General features: G+C 33.5%; 1 protein-coding gene across 1 annotated transcript; it reads right to left on the reverse strand.

Annotated features, from left to right (window-relative positions):
* Nucleotides 1-749: 749 nt before the first annotated feature.
* On the reverse strand, nucleotides 750-15,034 carry LOC143249645 (uncharacterized). The gene is made up of 5 exons (XM_076499888.1): nucleotides 14,981-15,034; nucleotides 13,142-13,230; nucleotides 7,711-7,966; nucleotides 6,793-6,922; nucleotides 750-2,047 (listed from the first exon to the last, which is right to left on the reverse strand). The coding sequence occupies exons 3-5, from the start codon at nucleotides 7,872-7,874 to the stop codon at nucleotides 1,898-1,900; spliced, it is 444 nt and encodes a 147-aa protein (XP_076356003.1). The 5' UTR covers nucleotides 7,875-7,966; nucleotides 13,142-13,230; nucleotides 14,981-15,034; the 3' UTR covers nucleotides 750-1,897.
* Between the last annotated feature and the right edge of the window lie 9,246 nt (nucleotides 15,035-24,280).

Consider the following 24,280-nt stretch of genomic DNA (forward strand, 5'->3'; position numbering starts at 1 on the left):
ATTATCAATCAGCTTTTTCTCTTAAGCCCTAATCAGTCCAAATTTCTTTAAGCAAATCTCTAGTCTTCTATAATTTTGCAAGTCCTGCAACCTACTTTTCAATATAAACTTCTTATACTATGACATTTATCCTTTATGTCTTGAGTAACTCAGCAAGGCTTGAAATTTAAGGTTAAACATTTCTATTTCATCGGAACATGCCCAAGCAGGGTTAATATCTCAAAACACTTTATGAGCTCCATTGAAAACACGTATTTTTAAGCAAGCTTGTGTTTTGTATTTCTTAAGTTTAAGATGTTTATACACAAAAAAAAACTCCCATAAAATTTGACATACATGTAACTGTCACTGGAAACTGTCAAAAAATTCTGTTTGCAAATCTTTTGAATTTTAATAAAAAATTAAGCTACAAAAAATACTTTATTGACTTGAATACAAAAGGCGGAAGACTTTTGAAATATCTTCCTCTACACTTGTGTCTCCACAACAGGCAGTTGCCGTTCATTCTACAAAGTTTCATCGTAAATATTCTGCCTAAACAATCTATTGAAGAATACTTTATTGACCATTTTGATACTTCTTTAAATTTTAATTAAAAGCCATTGAGAAGTGAGATGTTTAATAAACTGGGGGTTTCTGCACATAAGTCAGCTTTACTCAAGTATGTTGTACAGACAAAGAAGTATTAAGGTTTTGCAAGATACAATATGTCAAGCATTTTTCAAAAATAACATGTGCAGTTCATGGAATCTGTGTATTGTAATACAACAACTGTTTCTTTACTGTGTATTGTAATACAACAACTGTTTCTTTACTGTGTATTGTAATACAACAACTGTTTCTTTACTGTGTATTGTAATACAATAACTGTTTCTTTACTGTGTATTGTAATACAACAACTGTTTCTTTACTGTGTATTGTAATACAACAACTGTTTCTTTACTGTGTATTGTAATACAACAACTGTTTCTTTATTGTGTATTGTAATACAACAACTGTTTCTTTACTGTGTATTGTAATACAAGAACTGTTTCTTTACTGTGTATTGTAATACAACAACTGTTTCTTTACTGTGTATTGTAATACAATAACTGTTTCTTTACTGTTAGATTTATTTAAATGTTTATGGTAATTAAAAGACTTGTTTTAATTAGGTTCTGATTTTAAGTTTTTAGTAATTAAGAATTTATTTTGCAACTTGAGTTTAAAAATTAAAGAAAAACTTAATATGAAAAACTAAATTAGTATATGTTAAACTTAAATTTTAATGTTCAAAAAAGTGTTTAGTTGTTTTCTGGTTACTATGAAACTAACTAAATAAAGAACAGTTGGTAAATGAAGAACACTTAGGCAAAAAAGAAAGGATCTGAGTTTTGTTAGGTTATACTCAAATACTACAACATGAAATCTAAGAATCAATTTAGAACCATAAATAATGCAGAAGCATTGGAGTTGTCGGTGCTACATCACCTCCACTTTTACAAATTTGACTTTATATATATAGTAACTATAAATTGTATGTCTAACCCTACTTTACAACTCCTTCCTAACCCACTGTAACAGTAAACAAATATTTATATTAACAATGCAATTCACTGCACACAAAGAATGCTCTAGAAATCTGATAATAATAATAAAAAACTTGAATATGTCAAAAAAATTCCAAAATAGCTTAAATAATTTTCTAAAAGTGTTGTGCTAAAATAAATTTAAACAATATTTATCTCAAAAATGGTGAATAAATATTAATAGATTCTAATATAGAATATTATGTTTTTTTACCTATTTTGCATCTTCCCTTTTGCTTAAGAGGAACCAGAATGCAATTTAAGTCTTAGAGCAAGTAGTCATGTTATTTACAAGGGAAACATCTAACTAGGTTGGGCTCCTACAAATTTCACTCATATATATTGGTTTGCAGGTTCTTCGTAACATTATTGAAAATGTTGTCATTGTGGCTGAAATCACTAAACAGCTGTTGGTGGTTCTTGTGAATCCACTTTTTTTTACATTCACCTTCCCATTTTGCCTGTTTAGTTTCATGAGACTGAAACAAGAAGAGGCTAGAAAATCAAATTCCTAACCTTTATGATTGTGTAAAATGAAAATATTAAAAGTAGCTCAGTTTGGTATTAGCTTCAAGGTACAAAATTTTGTGTGATATACCAAAACACTCAACATTTTGCAAAGTAACACAAATGTTTGAAATTCTAAAAACTGCAAAATATCATTTACAGTTGTTTTACAAAATAAAACCACTTCTGAAAGTACTGTGGAAATTTAAAAAAAAGTATAAAAAACAAACAACAATTTCCAAATACATGATATGTGAAATTATCACTTTTGTAATAAATATAGAGGGAAAAATTGAGTTATGAAAACATATAAGAAATGTTTTGATTTCAGTTTATTTAATAGTTAGATTAATACAATTGCCATAAAAATTTCACAGTAAGTAAACACACATACATATATGTATAACAGTATTTATAACACAAAAATATTGATGACAACAATAATCTACCATAGTGTGAAGTTAAATAAATACATGTCTAATTTTATTAATACATTTTCACTGTGAATCCACATATAACGTAAAACATATTTTGACTACAATTCCAAAATTTCATCAAGATCATTATAAAGAATTAAATTAAATCCAAGATAAGTTTAAAGAACCTATTAGTGTCACTGTGAAGAGAACAAAACAGTCATAAGTCATGAAATGAGCAATCTGCACAGAAACAGTGTCCTTTAAATTTTCTGAAAGAATATTTCTAAACAAAGCAATGTCATTCCTAATTTTTATAAAGTTTAGGATTTCACCCAAAATAGTATGAAATAACAAACAATATCTTGTTCTATAAAAGTTTCCTAAATATTGAGATTAATATAAAATTAGCAATAAAACACAAACTACAACACTATTATGAAAAAGAATTAGTTTCCTTAAAAAACAGTGCAACTTTTCTAACTCAGAGCAAAACCACATGGGCTGTCTGCTGTGTTTATCCCAGGAAATTGAATCCTGAATTTTAGCATTGTAATCTAGTCCATACATTTACTGCTATTGCACTGGGTTACAACATTTCTAAACTTTTACACCTAAATAATCCAGTTCATGAGAAACTTAAGATCTTATTTAGAAAAAAGTTAACTCGACTGAAAAAGCTGAATTGATTAACACAATTTTAGTGTAACGTATTGAGATTTACTGAAGAACCTAATCAAGTTTTTTTATAATTTTTCTGAATACTAGTTCAGACTGTTACGATGGTTTTAGCTGTGCATTCTTTGTTTAATCTGCTGATGCGTTTCAGGAAATTAATTCTTGTACCAGTTTTACTGATAATATTGTTAAAGTGTTTCCTCCATGATAAGTCTGGTATAAATGTTAGTCCTAGAAAATGAATGTTTGCATTGTTTAAGTGTAGTTTAATGTCATTGAAGTTTTCCCTGAATTTGTTTACTTTTGTTGGAATACAATGGTTTGGTTTCTAGTGGGTTTAAGAGCAACATGCCATTTGTTACACCATCATCAGATGGTGTCAAGTATTGTTTGGACTCTAGTGACAGAGGTATTTGGGTTACCAGAGGTATTCCATATAGCCAGGTCCTCAGCATACTGAGATGTTGACATGTAGTTTAGGGGGAGAGGGTATATCTTTCATAAAAATATTGTAAAGAATGGGACTAAGTACTGCTCCTTGGGGTACTCTAGCTATTAAGTTAAAAGAGTTGGATATTGGTTCCTAAATTGTGACCTTAGCTGACTGGTTTTTGACAAAATTGGATATTCAGCAGACCAGATGAGTCAGTAGACCAATGGTGTGTGTTTTAACCATAAGGCCATTTTGATAAACTGAAATGAAAGCTTTTTATATATCTGGAAAAGTAGCAATCATGGATTGTTTGTGAGTAAAGCAACGATAAAGGAATTTGGTAAGCCTGACAAAGTGGTCTATTTTTTGACTGTTTCTTCTGCCTGCATTTTGATTGTCACTCAAAATTTTGTTAGATTCTAGGCATACATTAATCTTGTTGGTTATTGATTTTTCCTTATATTGGCCCATAAGTGTTAAGTAGACTAATACATCTATAGTTACATGGGTTGCTAAGGCCAATGTTTTTCTTAAGTATTATCTTTATGGTATCTAATTTCCAGAGTTTATGGAAGTATCCTTATAAGAATGAGAGATTAAATATTGATCTAGGTGATTTAGTTTGAAGTCTGAGAGGTTTTTTTAAAACAATATTACTGATGCTGTCTTCCATTTAACCTTTTTTAAAATGAATTTAATTTCAGTTAAGGATATTGAGTGTGTATATAGATTAAAGGGTATGTTGGTTTGACTGTTTTCTACTGGGAACCTTGGCATAAAGATCTCAGGATTGTTATTTATGAACTGGAAGTGACTTGAGTCGAATAATGAAATATTTGATGTTATTAACATGTTTTTGAAGTATTCAGGAAATAATTCAGCTTGTTCATTTTAGATAATGGCTGTGGTGTTTTTGTATTTGATTATGGACATGCTACTATTGGATTTTGAGGCAGGGTCAGGGGGATAAGGCTTTTCAATAGATTTGCATAGACTGTTCCAGCTATTTTGTTGTAGCTCAATGAGTTTCATGTGACAAAATGCACACTGGCTTTTATATGGGTTATATAAGACCTGTAGGCTCTCACTATAGTATACTATAAGGCTTACATATATCTCTGTCAGGCCAATAGTTTCCAATATTGGTATGCTTAATTGTAAATGAGTTAGAAGGTTTTTTTTTTGAATGAATGTGTTGATAAAGAATATACATTTAAAGACAGTTTTGAATTCCCTTCATTTACAAAAACTAAAACTTGATAAAGTATAGATTTATTTTATTAATTTTGACATTATTTCAGCTAATGGTTGATAAGATTTTCAAAATGCTGAAAATGTTGAAGGGTTAACTGAACTAGTTTTTCAAAAATTACTAAAAATTCATAACAAAATAGTCTGGTTTCGTTTTTAATAACGAATGATCAAATAGATGGAATCATAATGGAGTCAAAGTTTAATTAATTTGTCTTTTACTTTATGCACAAAATAAAATATATATATATAAAACTGCCCAGAAGAATTCAGCCCTGTATTATGCTTAAGATATATAAACAATACATTTGTGATTTTGAATGAATAAGTAAAATGAAAACAATTTCTTGATTACCTCTATAAACAACATACCAGTATTTAATTCACCATTGAAGAACAAAGTAGTTCAGTTTTTTTTTTTTTTTGAATAACAAATTCATTAACTATGACAGAATCTTCCAGATTAATTGTTTTTGCAGGAAAACTTTTTTTGGATTATACTCACATTTTAAGAGCTTTATCCCAAAGGTGTTCAAGAAATATTTAGTCAAAATTATTATCCATAAGGAATGGAAAATAGTTAACGCAGAGCTTTTTCAAAAACAGGACTTATCAATTTCAGATGTTTCTTACAAAAAGAGAGTTTCCATTTTATTTTATTAATAGTGTGTTTGACATGTTTTTGAAGGAGGTAAGTAAACCAATTCAAATAGGGTAAAATGTTCCACATTGTTCTGCAACTCCTGTATTACCATACCTAGCCACATGTACAGATTCTGTCGAGGATAAAATTAAAAGTCTAATCAAGAAAACTTATTCACAATAATTCTAAAAAGAACAGTTAACATGCTGTTATCTGTACAAGAGCATGCATGCAACTATAGTATTCTTATTCACAGCAACCACTTTTTAGTCATTGGTTCTTCTGACGATGAGAGGATGCTTAGGGTTAAATAAACTTTATTCATTGTGACATCAAGACCAGAGATGAAACTAAAACATACTTCAGTACCACTACGACTGAAATGGAAGAGTAAGTAAAAGAAATGCACTTTGTGATATAGTATGAAAGTCAATAATTCAACAAACTATAAATATGAAGTCATACTGGAATGAATCCAGTATTAAGTTAGGACTCAAATATAAGTTGATCTCCTCATCTAAATAACATGAGCTAAGCAAGTTGTAAGGTACAGAAAATTATGAATAGAATTTTACAATCTCACAGAAAGCTCAAAATCTCATGATTAGAAACAGTGATATTATAAATTAACAATAACACAAAGACAATATTATGGTCCCATTAAATCTCAGAATTGTTAATATAATAACGTGATCTCACAATAATCTAAGAGAATTATAGGCTCACCATATTCCCAGAATGTTGTAAAGAGAACACTATATCACTAAGTCTAGAATATTGTAAACATTACCCTCTGTATTCCCAAAGTGTTGGGAAGAGACCAATAGTTTTACTATAAGCATAATATTATGAAAATATGAAAATTAGTTTTACTACAAGCCAAAAAGGTTGTCTAAAATAACAATACAACCTCATTCTATGTCAGAATGTTAGAAGAATACAATAGGTTTATTTGATGCTAAGAATGTCGTTAAAAATACACCATCACTCTGAAGTGTTAAAATGCTGTGAATAAGTGACTTGGAGAGAAACCTTGATAACTATATGAATGATAAGTGCTGAGATGGACCAATGTTTTGTTAAACACTCATATAAACCCAAAATGTTATGAAATACACAAGTCACACAATAATGACAGAGTAGTAATGTTAAAAGAATGGAATGTTTTCTAGTAAGCCCAGTGTTATGAACACACCATTATGTCTCACTACATGCAAACAATATTGCAAGAATACTTTACAGCTTAATAACAACCAAGAACAAAGAAGCTCATCAGTATAAGAAGTTATAACTTACAGATGCCAAATCACGTCTCCACTTACTCTCACACTGCCCCTCACACTCTGGACAAGGCCGTTGCATTGCATAACCTCCACACTCTGGACAGTCTAATGACACATGTTCTTCACACCAACTGACTCCACATCTGAAATGTATAAGTAAAATACTTTTTATGCAAACCCATGAAATATCTTAAAATATATCACGTTTAATTCTACTGTTTCTCCAACCATGTTCTAATTCTGTTTATTTTAGTAAACTATTAATGTAAACCACAAATATTCTTGTGAATGTTTACTGGCTGTTACATAGTTAGTTTTAATACATTACAGTCAAATAAGAGTTTTAAAGTTAAATTCTTGCAATGCCCAAGGCACATAAGGCCACTACTTTCAAATACCAGTTCCAATGGCACAAGCACAGGAGAATGGCTACCCATTTCTCCTAGACAGACTGCCAGTCCACTGCAGAAAAACTCCCAACTAACAATTAGGTAGTACCGATCATACAGTTAGATGGTCTGGAACAAGTGGAGTAATGTCTTCCTCATGACCACAACAGCATGACATGGACCAGTTTCAAACTAGTAACCATCTGACTATGAGTCCAAAATGTGAATCCAGTGAGCCATGCAACCCCAAATGATAAGCCATCACCAGTTTACCTATAGGTGATACACTCAAAACATTTTCCAAAAACAAGAATACTTCCTGCCATTACAGATAAAACAATTAGTGAGTAAGATATTACTTTAAAACTAAATGTTGAAAATAGAACAGAAAATGTCACATGCATTTCTACATTTCTTGAAAAATTCTGTGAAACCTTTTCACTAGTTTTGATTACTGTTTTCACAGCTACTGCTTACATTTGTAAATTACCACTTAAATATTTAAAACTGCCATGTGAAATTAATATAAGAAATTCACTCACGAGAAACAGGAGTTGTAGTGACTCTTTAAGTTTTCAATGGTAAGCATGTTGTTTTCATATGACACCTGACTCATAACATCTACACCTCCCAAACTGTAGTCAGAGTTCTGATCATAGGCACTTTGATTATCCCACAAGTTTTCCCAGTTGTTTAGCAAGGCCATCTCCTCAAGGTTTTGATTATCAAAATCAGAGGAAATCAAGTGTGTTTTTAACTGGAGAAGTGAGTCTGACTTGGATTGTCTAATATGAAGACCTGCAGTAGATATATAGATTGATATTAAACTTTGCAAAGCATTTAAATAATCCAAACTATTATAACTTACACATTACATATAATACAGTATCAAGAAACTAAAATTGCTATAATTCTCCAAAGATATTTATGGAAAACAAGCTTTTTTTTAAATTTTAAAACTATTTAACTAGTGCATAATAACAATAGATTTTTTTTTATTGACAGCATTTATTGTTTTAATTTTATTGGAACCCTGACAATGAACAATTTTTGAAAAGTAAAAGAACATATACAATACATACAGTGGGAGTATTTACAATACAGAAAGACTCAGTCGAGAAGGCATTTTATAAAATTTAATTTCCTACAGAACAGGGTTGTGGGATGGAAACTCTTTCAGCTATGGACTTTTGTAATGTAATAAACAATTCCATTATTTATTGGTAGTGAGTGACATTAACTAGCTGCCTTTCTGTTAGTCTATCACTTCAGAATTACAGATGAGTAGACTGAATAGCCCTTACGACTTTGTACAAAATTTAAGGTGAACAATAATTAAACATTGCAAACAATAGCCTTATTCAATGAATCATTTCATTCAAGTTTATTAAAGTTTGTTTGTTTGTTTTTCACCAAGCACATAAGCTTGATGTTTATACTTTAAACAACTCATTAAAAGTCAGTGTCACAAGTGTACTGTCAGTCAATAACACAAAAGAAGATAATTATTATTAATTCTAAAAGATGAACTGAGATCATCAAAAAGTACAGAAACATGTCGAATCAAAATCCAAAGATTATATTTTCAAGCTTCCAGTAGAAACTAATCCTGACGATGACCGAGGAAGGTCGAAACGTTGCTCGCTCCCCTATCAGTGCTTTCTCTACCCATACCAGCCATGTTTAAATATATAATGAGTAGAGACTAAGCTGGAAATAGCGTCTACATTATTTTCTGCAAATCCCCATTTTGACACCATGTTTACAATATTTATCCATTTTAGTGGAGTCAAAATTTTTGAATTAACAGTTTTTAATTGTCTTGTTTCTTAAGTGTTTATGTTCACGTATGGAGAATAAAATGGAGCTACATACGTGAATATACATTCAGTTAAATATTACACGTTTCTCAACAGTTCACTGCTGCACTGGCTTTTTATCCACCCAACTATTATTTACTAAGCTTGGTGTTTTTTTATGCCTGTGTTTCATGTAAACACGCGTTTAAGAAGCATCAAGTAAGAAGGAAGCCACTGACAAGAAGATCGCATATAATATGTATTTATAGCCATGTCAACCAACTCTCAGTGAAAAATAATAACGTTTTCAAATAGGTCATGGATACTCACAGCGTTTCATATGATATATCTCCATAGGTGATGGTGCTAGATACCCAGTTGATTTTGCAGTAGTGTTGTGAAACAAAAATATGAATAATAATAATAAAATAGGCAATCAAAATTTCAACAAGTATAAAAATCAGTAGCATAAATAACTATTCACAAGAGAAATCAACTATGGTCATCCTCTGTTGTTAGAAATCTCAATGAAATATTCGCAGAAAACCACGTCGGTTTTTTTTTCTTTGTAACTAAGTACAAAGCTACACAATGGGCTACCTGTTCTCTACCCACCACGGATATCGAAACCCGGTTTCTAGTGTTGTGAATCCGAAGACATGCTGCTGTGTCACTGGGATAGCCCCATGTGGAGATAAAGTACAAGAATAAACTCAAGAAATTATGAATCCTCAACATGGCAGTTTTCAATTAATGTACTATAAGTTGCAAAATTTATTTTCCAATTAATGTGTATTAGTAAAAAATGCCAGATTTTTTTTAATGTAGGGAAAAAATAAAAGTACCTGAATTAATTTTAAAATTACCCTATGACATACTCAATACTTCCATCATTCCTATTGTCCAGGTTTCAGAAAAAATATTGTATATATATATATACATTTATGTAGCAGCTTGTAGAACTACAGCAAATAATAATAGTGCTGAAGACTGTTATAAATATACACAATGTTTACTCTAATAAAACGAAGCGTTCCCGACTGGTAGAAAATGGAGAATTTCCGACTAGTATGTTTGTTTAAGTTCGCGCAAAGCTACACAAGGGCTATTTACGCTAGCCGTCCCTAATTTACCAATGTAAAGCTAGAGGGAAGGCAGATGGTCATCATCACCCACCGCCGACTCTTGAACTACCCAACTAGTATGACGGTGATTAAATGGCTTCTATATTTCTATGATGCTTGAATAGCTTCGAAAAGCTTATGTTGGTAGCGAAGAAGAACATTTTAAAGAGTGGAAATCTTTACTTTGAAGAATCAACTTAAAAATAGTCCTACAGCCTTCGCAGAAGTTTGTTTAATAGTTGTACATAGATTTTGACACAGTATACTTAGCTACTTTTGTTGTAGGCTTCCGTGCTTGAATGGCTTCCAAAAGAAACTTGGTCAGTAGCGATAAAACTGATAAAAGTTTTATTCTCTTTCAATAATCAACACTAAACAATCCTATGACTTACGCAGGATTTTTTTTAAAGTAGGTTTTCCTAAGTTTGAACAAAATATTGAGAGTCGGTTTTTTATACGCTTCTGGAAAAATAATATAATCATTTATAATCGGAAAATCATCTATTGTTTCCTATTATAATATTTCAGCAGCTTTAACCATTGAGACAGAAGGTCTTGCGTTTAAGTACAAGTCTGTTTTTAAGATGTTTTTTGTTTATATGTTGTATAGAATTTTATTAAATTCGTGGGTGGTCTCTATTATGAACCAGTATTCATAGCATCAACATCAAGGTATTCATTCGATTATAAACGTGATTATATTATTTACCAATTGTGATGTTGTAACTAAAATTTATGTTAACACAAAAATGATTATTATTATTAATATTTTGTATTTTTAAAGTACATGTATTAATAGAGTATTCTCTCACTCTGTACTGAAGTTACAACAACTTTTTTCTTCAATGTTAATAACATATTACGAATCCCGGTCGCACCAAACATGCTCGCCCTCCCAGCCGTGGGGGCGTCATAATGTGACGGTCAATCCCACTATTCGTTGGTAAAAGAGTAGCCCAAGAGTTGGCGGTGGGTGGTGATGACTAGCTGCCTTCCCTCTAGTCTTACACTGCTAAATTAGGGAAGGCTGGCGCAGATAGCCCTCGAGAAGCTCTGAGCGAAATTCAAAAACAAACATATTACGATTATTTTCGGGTACCATAGATTGTTGGCCTTTAAACGTAAACATGTATTTTTCGTAACCATGGGTTTCGAAACTACTTAAACAAGTTTGTCGTTCCACAAAACTGCAAGGTTCACCTAAGAAATTGTTAATTACTACTTAAAACAAACATTACGTTGTTATTGATTCAGGTTAGTGACGTCAATATCAAGCACCGTACAGTATTTGTTATCTTCGTTGAATGAGCTAGTACACGATCACTTCACCACCAACTGCGAATGAAACAGACTTTCTCCCTTTGTTACGTCATTCAATTCAATTATGTTTTACGTACGTACTGCGAAATGGTCATCTCAAAATAAAACGACATTTAAAACGTTTCACTTTCCTGAACTCTTCTTTAAGCAGTGAGTACCATTAATCTCAAACGTAACGCCAGGGGCGCAAACCTACTGAAGTAATCATGCAATTACTAACTTACTGAACAAGAATTTCCAGTATTTAATGCTTACTTATGTAACGGTAATTAACCCCTAAAATGCTCAAAACTGCAAGGAGTCATTCCAAAGGATATAAATATAAAGTTTTTAAAAGGGGAATAAAAAAACAATGCAACAGGGACGATATTTGCATCATCCCTACATAACAATACGGGCAAAAATTAACATATAACAAAGTGTATAAATATTCAATCACAATTGAATTTAATTTCTACTATTTTAGTCTGTTAACATTCTACTACACTGTGTGCTTGTGCTATTATGTAGGCTTGATATAAGTGCCATAGCTACTATCTTGTTTTTGAAGGATTCATATTAACCATACCTACATTCATTTCCTTTTGGAAATGTTTTTCTTTATTTCCTTGCTTGTTTTAGTGCAACGCTTTAACAGACATAGGAAGGTTGTATTTATAAGCAACTTCTGAATACAGTGAGGTTCCTACTGTAATATTTATTGCTCATCTATTAATATTATTGGCTGGTAATTCCTGCTTCACACTCTACTTAGCATAGATAGCCCTCACACACCTTAAGTAGAGGGTTTGTTTGTTTTTTAATTTCGCGCAAAGCTACACGAGGGCTACCTGCGCTAGCCATCCTTAATTTAGCAGTGTAAGACTAGAGGGAGGGCAGCTAATAATCACAACCCGCCGCCAACTCTTAGGCTACTCTTTTACCAACGAATAGTGGGATTGACTGTAACATTATAATGCACCCGCAACTGAAAGGGCGAGCACGTTTCGTGTGACGGAGATTCGAACCCGCGACCCTCAGATTACGAGTCGAGTGCTTTAACCACCTGGCCATGCCGGGCTCTCTAAGGTTTTGAAAGAAATACCTAGTTACTGATAAAAACTAACTTAAGAGATATTGATTACGTAGTTTACAGTACAATTATGATTTTTTAATTTACTACTAGTTCTTAATAATACTTATAAAATCGGATACTCCGTTTGAAACTTTGTTGCCTCAGTGAAATTGGTTGACATAACTATTTCGGTTTTTGAGTTACCGCATAATAAATAAAGAAGAAAGAAAAACAAGAAATTCAAACCTTTTGGGTGTGATATATACAAACATTCCCAGAACTTATGGCTCGGTCATTACATAGATATTGTTATAAAAGGAAATACTGTATAGTATCGTAAAGTATTGATAACGTACTGAAGAAATATTCAAAATACCATTCAATGAACAATCGAGCCATCCCATCATAGGCAGCGCTACCGCCTGCTTGATATCGTAATACGTCAAATTACTGCATCTTTCTCAGCCTTACGCCAATGGTTTTAAAAGCTAGTATAAAAATTTGGTTGGTTTAGGGTATTTACATAAAGCTATAAACGGTCGATATACACTTTTCACTCATAACTTCGAACTGATATACTAAAAGAAAGGCAGCTAATCAAAAGCACCCACCACCAACTACTGGACTATTCTAATCAAACAGCAAGATTTGACTGTCGTCCTTATTACACACCCACGGTCCCAAAGTTCGGAGCGTGACTTTCGTTCTTGGCAGTAGGATGCAAACCATGAACCGCTGGATCCACAATGCGGTATGCTAACTACTCTAAAATTTAATAAAAGATAAAAAGCCACTTCATAACTATAATTTTATACGCAACTATAAAACATTAAAAATTGACTATATCTCAAATTTAAGACGATAATTGTTTATTATAAGTCATAAAGTTACACAAAGGATTATCTCTATTGAAATACGATTTTTGTTTTTTGCATTATGAACCATCAGACTTGTCTCTAAACCACCTAATAGCATGATCCTAATCAGAATTAACAAAAGGAAGCAATTAAAACATAAGTGGGATAAAAGAGTTTATGTTTCATTGTTAAAGTCATTACATTGCTTATCGTATTTCACGTTATACCAGCTGACACACCAGTTAAACTTAGAGGGAAACACAGAACCCCAGGGGAGTGACTCGGGGGGCCTTAAGGGTACCTGACAAGTTTGATGACAATCAGTTCGACAGTTAGTTAGTTATAGGTGAGCACACAAACATTTTTTTTTTAGTAATGGTGTAAAAAATCCGGCAACTGTGATAAAGGGAAAAAATATATAGATAAATAATTTTAAAATATTTCAATGAAATACCATTGTAAATATGTACCTTTCAAAACTACCAAGTTTAAAACCTAACAAAAACACAGTTTAGTGTAGTCTTCTCGTGTTGACAATATGATCAAATAATCCGTTCCAAGATCAAAACAATAGCATACGTGTTCACAAGCAATTCTGAATTACGAGTGAAGTCAATTATGTGTAAGATAAATGTATATTAACAAAAAAAAAAAGGTATTAATACAAATAATTAATCAAAGTTTGGTATTTAATGACTTTTTGATGAAAATTGCAGTTGATCAACTTAATCTAGGTCACACCGAAACAGTTATTTAAGTAACCATGACACAAATAACGTCGTACCTACGCCGGCAGATGAACCATGATACTGGGAGAAAGAACTGCCGGCGCTGAACAAAACGAAAATCATTAAATTATAAATCAACTGCGGTAAATTTATTTTTCCAACAGAAAATTAAAATTTACAATTTTTATTACAACCTATCATTGAAAATTTAATCATACGTTAAAGATCACAACAGCCCCATAATTTGATTTACTGTACACATATTTTCAAGCTATATACCGCACTGACGCAAAAACTGCTGCATATAAAGAATATATTAATAACCATTGCAGTTAAAAAGATTCAGCTAACTTACAACTGAAGAACTGTTCCTTTTTAACTTGGTTTCACACTTTATTGATGGTACTGGCTTCTTACAATAACGAACTATTACTAATATACCTGTTTTAATTTTAGTAAGTTGTAACTAAAGTACTAGAAAACAAAATATCTTCATTTGTCTCTAGTAAAGTTACAGTCACTTCGCGTATTAATTGGAAATTAGTTTACTTTACAGCTTATAAGGTACAGTGAGTGAGTTAAGTTATGGCCCGGCATGGCCTAGCGTGTTAAGGCGTGCGACTCGTAATCTGAGGGTCTTGGGTTCGCATCCCCGTCGCGCCAAACATGCTCGCCCTTTCAGCCGTGGGGGCGTTATAATGTGACGGTCAATTTCACTATTTGTTGGTAAAAGAGTAGCCCAAGAGTTGGCGGTGGGTGGTGATGACTAGCTGCCTTCCCTCTAGTCTTACACTGCTAAATTAGGGACGGCTAGCACAGATAGCCCTCGAGTAGCTTTGTGCGAAATTCAATAAAACAACAAACAATAAAACAGAGTTAAGTTATGCAGCTGGAATGCTTCTCTAATGTCTGTTTCATATAATAAATTACCTTTCGACGGTGTAATATACAGTTGTTGGGCTTCCATAGGTAGCCTGGTCGCTTCCACAGTTTCTTAAAATATTACAGTGAAAGCAATGTTGCTAACGTTCAATAAACTTATAGTGATAACCTTACAACAAGAACAATAATTTTTTAGCGCACTTGCCCGCAAATAGCTGCAATTATATAGTAATTATACTGCACCGTACTACGACACAGATCGCCAACTGCATCTGCTTCTGAAGTGAACGTTGGTTTAAATTTTAGAGTCTGCGCACTACCAAAGAACATGTAACGCCAGAGCTGCGTCACCAGGTGAATGATTGACGTAGATACTACGTGTTTTAATTCATAACAATAGCTCTTATAAATGTTTGCTAATTCACTCACGTTAACGAAATATATATATACGAGTTCCACGTAAAACTGAAGTTAACTATAGGAAACCTTAAAACACCCACAGATTACTCACAGTTTGAATTTTCGGAATTAATAATTTCTTTAATATAGAGTAACAGGGATCCACAAATACTGTACCCAACAAACCCACAACACGTATACTCACGGAAACTATAGGACTTTGACCCGGTAAAAAAACATGTTTTTGATATTCATCGTAAATCCCAAATTATTTTTGTGTCAGTATTGATATAAAATACTATTAAGTCTCTGCAATATGCAGTCTGTAATTTCAATGAGTTGTATTTATAACCTATTCATAAAAAATAGCAGATGTTTTTAGTTCCATAACAAATGCCACATTCTAAATCAAAGTTTATTTTGTTAAAATACAGATGTACTGATAGGTTCAGTTATATAAACCTTGGTGGTTCACGTGGCAACCAGCTTTACGGTATTTAAAGTCAAAAATGACTTTAATTTCATGTACTTTACCAATTGTTTTTAATGCCCTTAAAAATGAATGTTCAGCATTTGAGTGCACAAATTTATATCTAGGTAGTGTTATAATCCAAACGTGAAGAATATCAGGACTAGAATTTAAAAAATCGAATTTATTGGCTGTCTGTACGTATCGACTGTGGTTTATGTTACATTTAATAAAAATCGGCATGGCCAGGTGGTTAAGGCACTCGACTCATAAACCAAAGGTTGCTGGTTCAAATACCCCCTCACACCAAACATGTTCGCCCTTTTAGTCGTTGGGGCGTTGTAAGTGACGGTCAATCCCACTATTCGTTGATTAAAGAGTAACCTTCCCTCTAGTCTTAAACTGCTAAATTAGGGACGGCTAGCACAGATAGCCCTCGTGTAGCTTTGATCGAAATTCAAGAAAACAAACAAACATTAATAACATTTGGTTACATTCAGTGATAAGATATTTCATTCTTGATCATTGAATCATTCATTTCCATGTATTTCACTTTAAGTGTTATTCACCTATAGCTGATGAGTAATATTTCGCAGAAATCTAAATCATTACTTGATAAAAGTGTATGTGTCCCCGTTTATAGCTAGCAAATCATTAGACTAATTACCATCAAATCTAAAGTCACCCTGGGGGTGTGACATAGGGGAGAGGGGGATCTACGTTCGAATCTAAATTTCTAAGATTGAAATCAAACAGTACTATCGTTACTAAAATTTTAAGATGATTTATATTTGTCGCTTTGTATATTATAGGGCCAGACTATGTACAGGTATATGATATATATATATTGGATTTCATACTTCACTGTCGTACGATACATAGTTATCAAACTAGAAATATAAAAGCAATTATAAACTTTAGGCCAGGTGGTTAAGGTACTCGACTCGTAATCCGAGGATCGCGGTTTCGAATCCCCGTCACACCAAACATGCTCGTCCTTTCAGCCGTGAGAGCGTTATAATGTGACGGTCAATCCCACTATTCGTTTGTAAAAGAGTAGCCCAAGAGTTGGCGGTGGGTGGTGATGACTAGCTGCCTTCCCTCTAGTCTTACACTGCTAAATTAGGGACGGCTGGCGCAGATAGCCCTCGAGAAGCTTTGAGCGAAATTCAAAAACAAACATATTACGATTATATTCGGGTACCATAGATTGTATGCTCGCCCTCCCAGCCGTGGGGGCGTATAAGTGACGGTCAATCCCACTATTCGTTGGTAAAAGAGTAGCCCAAGAGTTGGCGGTGGTTGATGATGACTATCTGCTTTCCCTCTAGTCTTACACTGCTAAATTAGGGACAACCAGCGCAGATAGTCCTCGTGTAGCTTTGCGCGAAATTCAAAACAAAACAAACTTATTATAAACTTTAAAAAGTATTAAAAATTTCCTTTCAAGAATAAAAAAGATATGAGATTTTTTTATTTTGTTTCTTCACATCTGGAGTATGTAGACATATCATGGGCTTTCTGGCTTCTTGTTTTAATGTAGAAATTTCTGACATTTTCTCTTCATTCTAGGTTCTTGCATTTTCCACATAAGACGTGATCAAAAAAGTTATTAGGTTACTTACGTTCTAACTACCTATTCACAGCTTTGTTCTTTGTTGTTCCCTTGGGATAATACCTGCCCATGGGAAATAATAGCTTTAAAATTGTACTTTGTGTATAAAAGTTTTCTTTAATGACAGGTTAGGTGATCTCTGAATGTAACAACCTCTCTTATTTTCAAAGATCATAGTTAGTTACGTGGTTAACATTATTCACTCTGATAATTTATAGATTATAATTTTATAAAGTGATGCTTTCTCAGACTGAAACATATCTTTCGTAGATTTCGAGGACTAGCCAGATTTAAAGGAGCACAAGCTTGAAGATCACGAATTAAACAGTTATGCTGAATTGATCAAAACACTCTTTGTGGTATGTGTAAACCAATAAGGTTGTTTTCGCTCGATGTTTACATTTCTACCCAGTCTCTTTGTTGCACAATCTCGATCACTTTCAGGGAAATCTAAAATTATTTCGTAATATTCTCTGGTCGAATCTTCCATTATATAACTGTGATATGTAAGCATATCATTGATTTCCTACCTTCTATAGTAATATAAAATTATTATGTATTATTGATTATTTAGTTTCTACATTGTCATGATGGCAATACGTAGTGCAAAATGTAAAATATTATCCTGTTCTAGGTATATTAACTATTTGTTCTTTTGTTAGATAACGTTTTCGGCATGCTAGGACATTTCAGTGTATTTTGAGCATGGATTAAAACTGGAATATCCTTTTCTGGCTGATCTAAGACGTCAACTAAAACTGACAATCGAGCAATACTGACAAGGAACAGGAATTATAAAGTAACACTGCCCACTGGATAAAGAAAGCGAGGAGATATTTGAATTCCAGGTAAAGTTTCTTGGTTCACTTCTACTTGACTTTCATCATGGATAATTCGACAGAGATTCGTTTTCAGATACGAAAAGCTGGCGAGCTATTTACTGATCCAGTAAAGACCAACGTCCACTTGTCTTTTATGTTGTGTTTAAATAAAGATCGTTTTCATTGTTTGTTAAACGTATCCAACCAGTTTAGTAATCACGCAGCTTAACGTTGAGAGTCTAGTTATCAACTATTGTACACTCCCTTTATTTCTCTATCAAATCTGCTGTTACTTGCAGGTTTGCTTGTCTGATATTTGTAAGAAAATTAGTTTTCTTGAATTTACCAACCTATGTTATTCACACTAGAGGAAATGAATTTCGCCTGACAATACAATGTCAACTAATATCTAAACTTACAGGGTCCAGAAGGAAAAAGGACGACAGCCATGCCCTATTATTAACAGACATTTCTCATAAGTAAATAATTATATCTGTGACCCTCTTTACCCCTACAAGCAAATCTCTGTTACGTGAATCAAATGTATCTTTGAAACAGCAGTTAACAGGAAATTTATTTGGTAAAGTATGTATACCTCTTGATTATACGTCGCCATAGGAACTGACAGCAAAGCAGTTTATAACATGACTTTATAAAGTGGGTCACTTGTACTGGATTATTTAATACTGTTTTTCTTAAAAATTTAAAGTGCTTGTTGATACTATTTTAATTTTTGTTTCTGTATAAAGAACGTCTGTGTAAGGAAGGTTATTTAATCTATATAAATGTCGTTTTTCGTCCTTCTTCTAATATGGAATATTTTATGAAGAAGCAAAATAATGAAAAGAGGAAACCAACTTTATTTAGCAAGACGTTAAAGTTTCAACACACACACTTACGTTCATTTGGTTGTGACGACAGACAGGAAGAAGTCTATTTTCAAATATTGTGCAATTTTCTATTACAGATTACACAAGCTTTCTGTGACAAAAGTCCCACGGGGAACCAGTAATGAACTTTTGTAATGAAAAAAAGGAACTACCTCTCAGTGTATTTGTTTACCTGTTTACGTGATTATTCCGAATGAGGTATTGTTAATTCCCACATATTTGTAATAGAAAGTTGTTATTGTTGTTGTTTTTTTAATTTTACACAAAGCTACCCGAGTGTTCTCTGCGCTACCAATCGATAATTTAGAAGTGATAGATTAAAGGGAAGGCAACTAGTTAACCTCCCTCATCACCACCAACAACAACTCTTGGGCCACTCCTTTACCAACGAAGAATAGAATTAACCGTTACAGTATAATATCCAGACAATTGACATCGCGTGGAAGTTCAATGATGGGATTCGAACTCATTATCTGCAAGTGTGTCGACGTTCGTAACCACCAGGGGTACTCTCAATATGATCCTTTTAAAAGTACCGTTATACAGGCTTAGCCTTTCCATTGTAATAATTATTTAAAAATACTGTTATGCCGACCTATTTAGCAGTGTAAGACTACAGGGAAGGCAGCTAGTCAGCACCACCCACCGTCAACCCTTGGACTGCTCTTTTACCAACGAATAGTAGGATTGATCGTCCCGTTATAACACCCCCACGACTGAAAGGGCGAGCATGTTTGGTGTGACGGGGATTCGAACCTTCCATTCTCGGATTACGAGTCGAGTGCCTTAGCCACCTAGCCATGCCGGGTCCTAGGGTTGGGTTTAATGATATCTTGAAACAGCATCAGAGCATTACGAAGCTGCATGAAGGGAAGCTGGGGTACTTTCAGTAAGAATAAACTGAAACTTTTTAAAATATAAACAATCCCTCTTCCTCCCTCGCACACGCACGCAGAAATCCTAGAAACTCTACCGACACCTACACTCTAGTGACCTTTCTATTCCGATTACGACTTTCAGACCTAATTTTGTAGTAGTGCGAGAAAAATCAATTTCCGTTACAGTGGTGCTGCCAGATAAGCTGTAAAAGTGAATTATTCTGAGTATAATGTTCTGAAAATAATATTATTTTTAGTACGATGTTCCGAGCTCAGACAGCCCAGTTACTTTGCGTCATAAAACGTCAAACCAACCATCAATGTTCTGATAAAACTCATCTAAGTTTCACGAACTTCCTTGAAGTGTTGTTTGAAGTGAATTTTAACCTGAAATCAGTGATATGTATATATATATAATCTACAGTGTCATGCCTAATATAAACTATAGTGCCATGTCTAATAGTTATTCAAAATGAAATATGCCTTTACTTATTTTATGGTGTAGATAGCTCTCGAGAATCCTTGCACGGAATTCAAAACAAAACTCATTTTATGTAATTTGGAATTCTAGTTCACCTTGTTTGGTATTAAACCCAAACTTACACGAAGAGCTATCTGTGCTCTGCCCACCACGGGGTATTGAAACCCGGTTTCTAGTGGTATAAATCCGTAGACATTCCACTGTTCCACTAGTGGGCTCCAGTTTATCAATCGAACATTTCTTTAAATCGACTCACATTTCGTCCTACAACCTATAGCTATTCGGTGCCTACAGAAGCACATAAGGCCATAATTATCAAGATGCAAGAACAAACCTCACTTCTTAAATATAATAACAACAAACACATTGTAAATAAAAAAAAAAGGCATAGAGTCCATAATCTTCTTTTGAATCGTTACAAGAAGTTTACTTTCGCTTTTCATGTGTGATAAGACTAACACTTAGTAAAAATGTTTCACTGATAAATGTGTTTGTTTGAAGCAAAGCACAATGGACTATCTGTGCCTGACCATCACGGTTATCGAAACCAAGCTTGTAGGGTTGAAAGTCTTTAGATGTGCCACTGAACTACTGAGGTTGCTTCACGTATAAGAAAGGCCTTGAAGTAGGCAAACATTGATTTTTCGAAAAACGAAGCTTTCAGTATCGAAGTCTTGGGGGAGGGGGGGGGAACGCAATTCTTCCAGAGTTTTATATGTGAAGTAGTCTTGACCCACATTTACAGTGGATACGCAGTTACGCCTGTTCGTCTCAGCCTTTAAAATGAAGGAATCGTAAAGGGTTAGTCAATGAATTGGTAAAAATAAAGAAAAACTGTTGTAACTAAAACCTATGGATGATAAAAACGGCAGAATTAACAACTGCTATCCTAGAACATCATACATTACTGGCATAGAGCTCAGTTAGCACCCAATAAAATAATAAAGAGTTTTAATAATCTGATATTGTGAAACACTGCTACCATATCAATTTACACAGCATTTTAAATCGAAAACCTCTGAACTAAATAAAAAGAAAAAAAAAATCATTATCGAGCATAATTAACTTTGGTCTGCGTTAAAATTAGTGTGTGTGGACTCGTGTTTGTATTTATCGAAATTACCTTGGCTTATTAAAAAAAAATCAATTGTTGGCACTGTGCCAAAAGCATGTCCTTAGATAAATCATCATCCTTATTTAGTATAAAATTGTTCCTTCTTTAAGTTTTTTTTTATCGTTATCTTCGTTAGTACAAGTTTCTTTATTACACTCTATCAGATTATATATTAACTTTAAGAGTTGATTTCATCATTAATACCTTGAACAACATTGAAATTAATGTAGAAAATATAATGTTAATTTGTATCGACATACAGGATGTTCTCGTTTTTTTCATTCAATACATAAATGAGTAATTTTATTTGTGTGTACTTGTGTCTACGTTTATATATATATATATACACACACACAGCGATACAGAACTGTTCAAAATTTATTGAAGGTGAAATGTTATTCACACAAAATAAACTGTAGAAGTGCAATTTCATGTAATAGAAAATTATGTGAAATAACGGCATTAAAGTGACCTGGAGTAAAACCTGAGATATGTTAAACAGCAGATGAGGTGACGTTCGTAAAACTACTGTTATCAAGTATATCTGATCCATCTACATTGGAGAATGCTAATTTTCTAATATTTTTCCTTCGTTTGCGAAAAGTAAAGAGGTTCTCTATGGTAAGAAATGCACATAACAAAATACAACTTGCAGTACACGTACGTGTATTGAGCCATGTACGAAAATACCAAGAATTTTCTGGAAAACCCAAAGTGTGAAATACCACACACACACAAAAAAAGGTTATATGTAGCAATTCCTCAGACGCTTAAAATTTCCTTTATCTTTGAAACATAAAGCCATAGTTTTTTGTTTATGAAAGTAATAACACTAAATAAAAAATATACGCACAGTCAACGGATGAATTAAACCGAATACTTAACAGTAACGCTAATAAGAACAGTGGTGGTATGCGAGAGATTAATAAAGATTTCGCGTTTAAAACGTTTTTCAATATTACCTGATATAATTCCTTTCAAAACAAAACATTGTGTCTAAAATGTTATTACATTTGCTGTAATTGTTGCGCCCTTACTTGAATTTTCATTATTCTAGTTGGACAATACACTATTTAACTAGTCCACCATTCCCACATGAATTCATGCTCGCCTTTTCAACCGTGGGGGCGTTATAACTTGACGATCAATTCCACTACTCGTTGGTAGAAGAGTAGTCCAAGAGTTGGCGGTGGGTGGTGATGACTAGCTGCCTTCCCTCTTGTCTTACACTGCAAAATTAGGGACGGCTAGTGCAAATTACCCTCGAGTAGCTTGGAGCGAAATTCAAAACAAAACAAGCCATTTTTGATGTTTTTAGTTTCATCTATGTTTATTTAAAATATTGAGGTTCTTACAGCGCTGCAGTATGTCTTCTCATTTGTTACACTATAATAGTAATGGCGGGATTCAGAATTTGAGAGGATTCTTTGTTTGTTTGTTTATTAAATTTCGCGCAAAGCTAAATGAGGGCTAGCTGCGTAAGCCGTCCTTAATTTAAAAGTGTAAGACGAGAAGGAAGGTAGCTAGTCATCACCACCTACTATTAACTCTTGGGCTACTTTTTTTACCAACAAATTATGGGATTGACCATCACATTGTAACGTCCTTACGGCTAAAAGGGCGATCATGTTTGGTGTGACTGGGATTCAAACCCGTGATTCTCGGATAACGAGTCGATTGCCTTAACCACCTAGCCACGCCGAGCCCCAAATGTTTTTTTCAATGAACTATGCAAATTTTGTTTCGTTTTCTTGTTTTTAGTCAGAGAGACTCTCTGACCAGGAGGACCCAGAACAATTGTAATTATTTTCTCCCAATCCCCCAAAACCTAGCCCGATTTAATAGGTTTTCTAGGAGTAAGGAAATAAATTAAGAAACACCACTGATGTTATTTGGTATTTAAAGTGTTCAAACAACCAAAATTCATTTGTGCAACCAAGTATGTTTAACCTACGACCACCAAAGGTTGATGATAACATGCTGGGTGATCAGTTTGTAAAATAGAAACTCACATTCACTTGATATATACTTTTTGTTGCGTCAGTATTTCACATACATATTTTAAGTTGGATTATTATTTTTATTTTTGAATGTAAAACTTTTTTATATTAAAATATACTATACAAGTTTGAAGTTTCTATAATTACCATACCTATTAGGTATGTGTATTGGCATACGTGTTATTATAATGTACATATACTTTTCGTGAAAGTCGAAGAGGAATGGATAGATACATACTTTGTACTAAATATCAAGATTCAATTTACTAACCGAAATGAACTGTCATTTCCCCATTTGAGCATCAAAATGATCAAGGACCGTTTTGTTTTGTTTTTAATTTCGTGCAAAGCTACACGAGGGCTATCTGCGATAGCCGTTCCTAATTTTGCAGTGTAAGACTAGAGGGAAGGCAGCTAGTCATCACCACCCACCCCAACTCCTGGGCTACTCTTTTACCAACGAATAGTGGGATTGACCGAACATTATAACGCCCCCAGGGCTGAAAGGGCGAGCATGTTTGGTGCGACGGGGGATTCGAACTCGCGACCCTCGGATTACGAGTCGAACGCCTTAACTCACCTGGCCATGCCGGGCTGATGATGGACCGAAATGAAATGTGATTTCGATGCTTCTGCGAATTAATGTGTTCAAATTACGAATCGTAAAACAACGAAATAATA

This window comes from Tachypleus tridentatus, chromosome 4 (assembly GCF_004210375.1).
Source record: "Tachypleus tridentatus isolate NWPU-2018 chromosome 4, ASM421037v1, whole genome shotgun sequence".
Lineage (NCBI taxonomy): Eukaryota > Metazoa > Arthropoda > Merostomata > Xiphosura > Limulidae > Tachypleus > Tachypleus tridentatus.

Excerpts from the sequence above, each read along its gene's own strand:
- LOC143249645 (XM_076499888.1), bottom strand. The coding sequence starts at position 7,874 with ATGGCCTTGCTAAACAACTGGGAAAACTTGTGGGATAATCAAAGTGCC. Across the intron at positions 6,923-7,710 it reads CACTACAACTCCTGTTTCTC|ATGTGGAGTCAGTTGGTGTG; the intron begins GTGAGTGAATTT and ends TATACATTTCAG. Across the intron at positions 2,048-6,792 it reads GGAGACGTGATTTGGCATCT|TCTCATGAAACTAAACAGGC; the intron begins GTAAGTTATAAC and ends TTCTTGTTTCAG.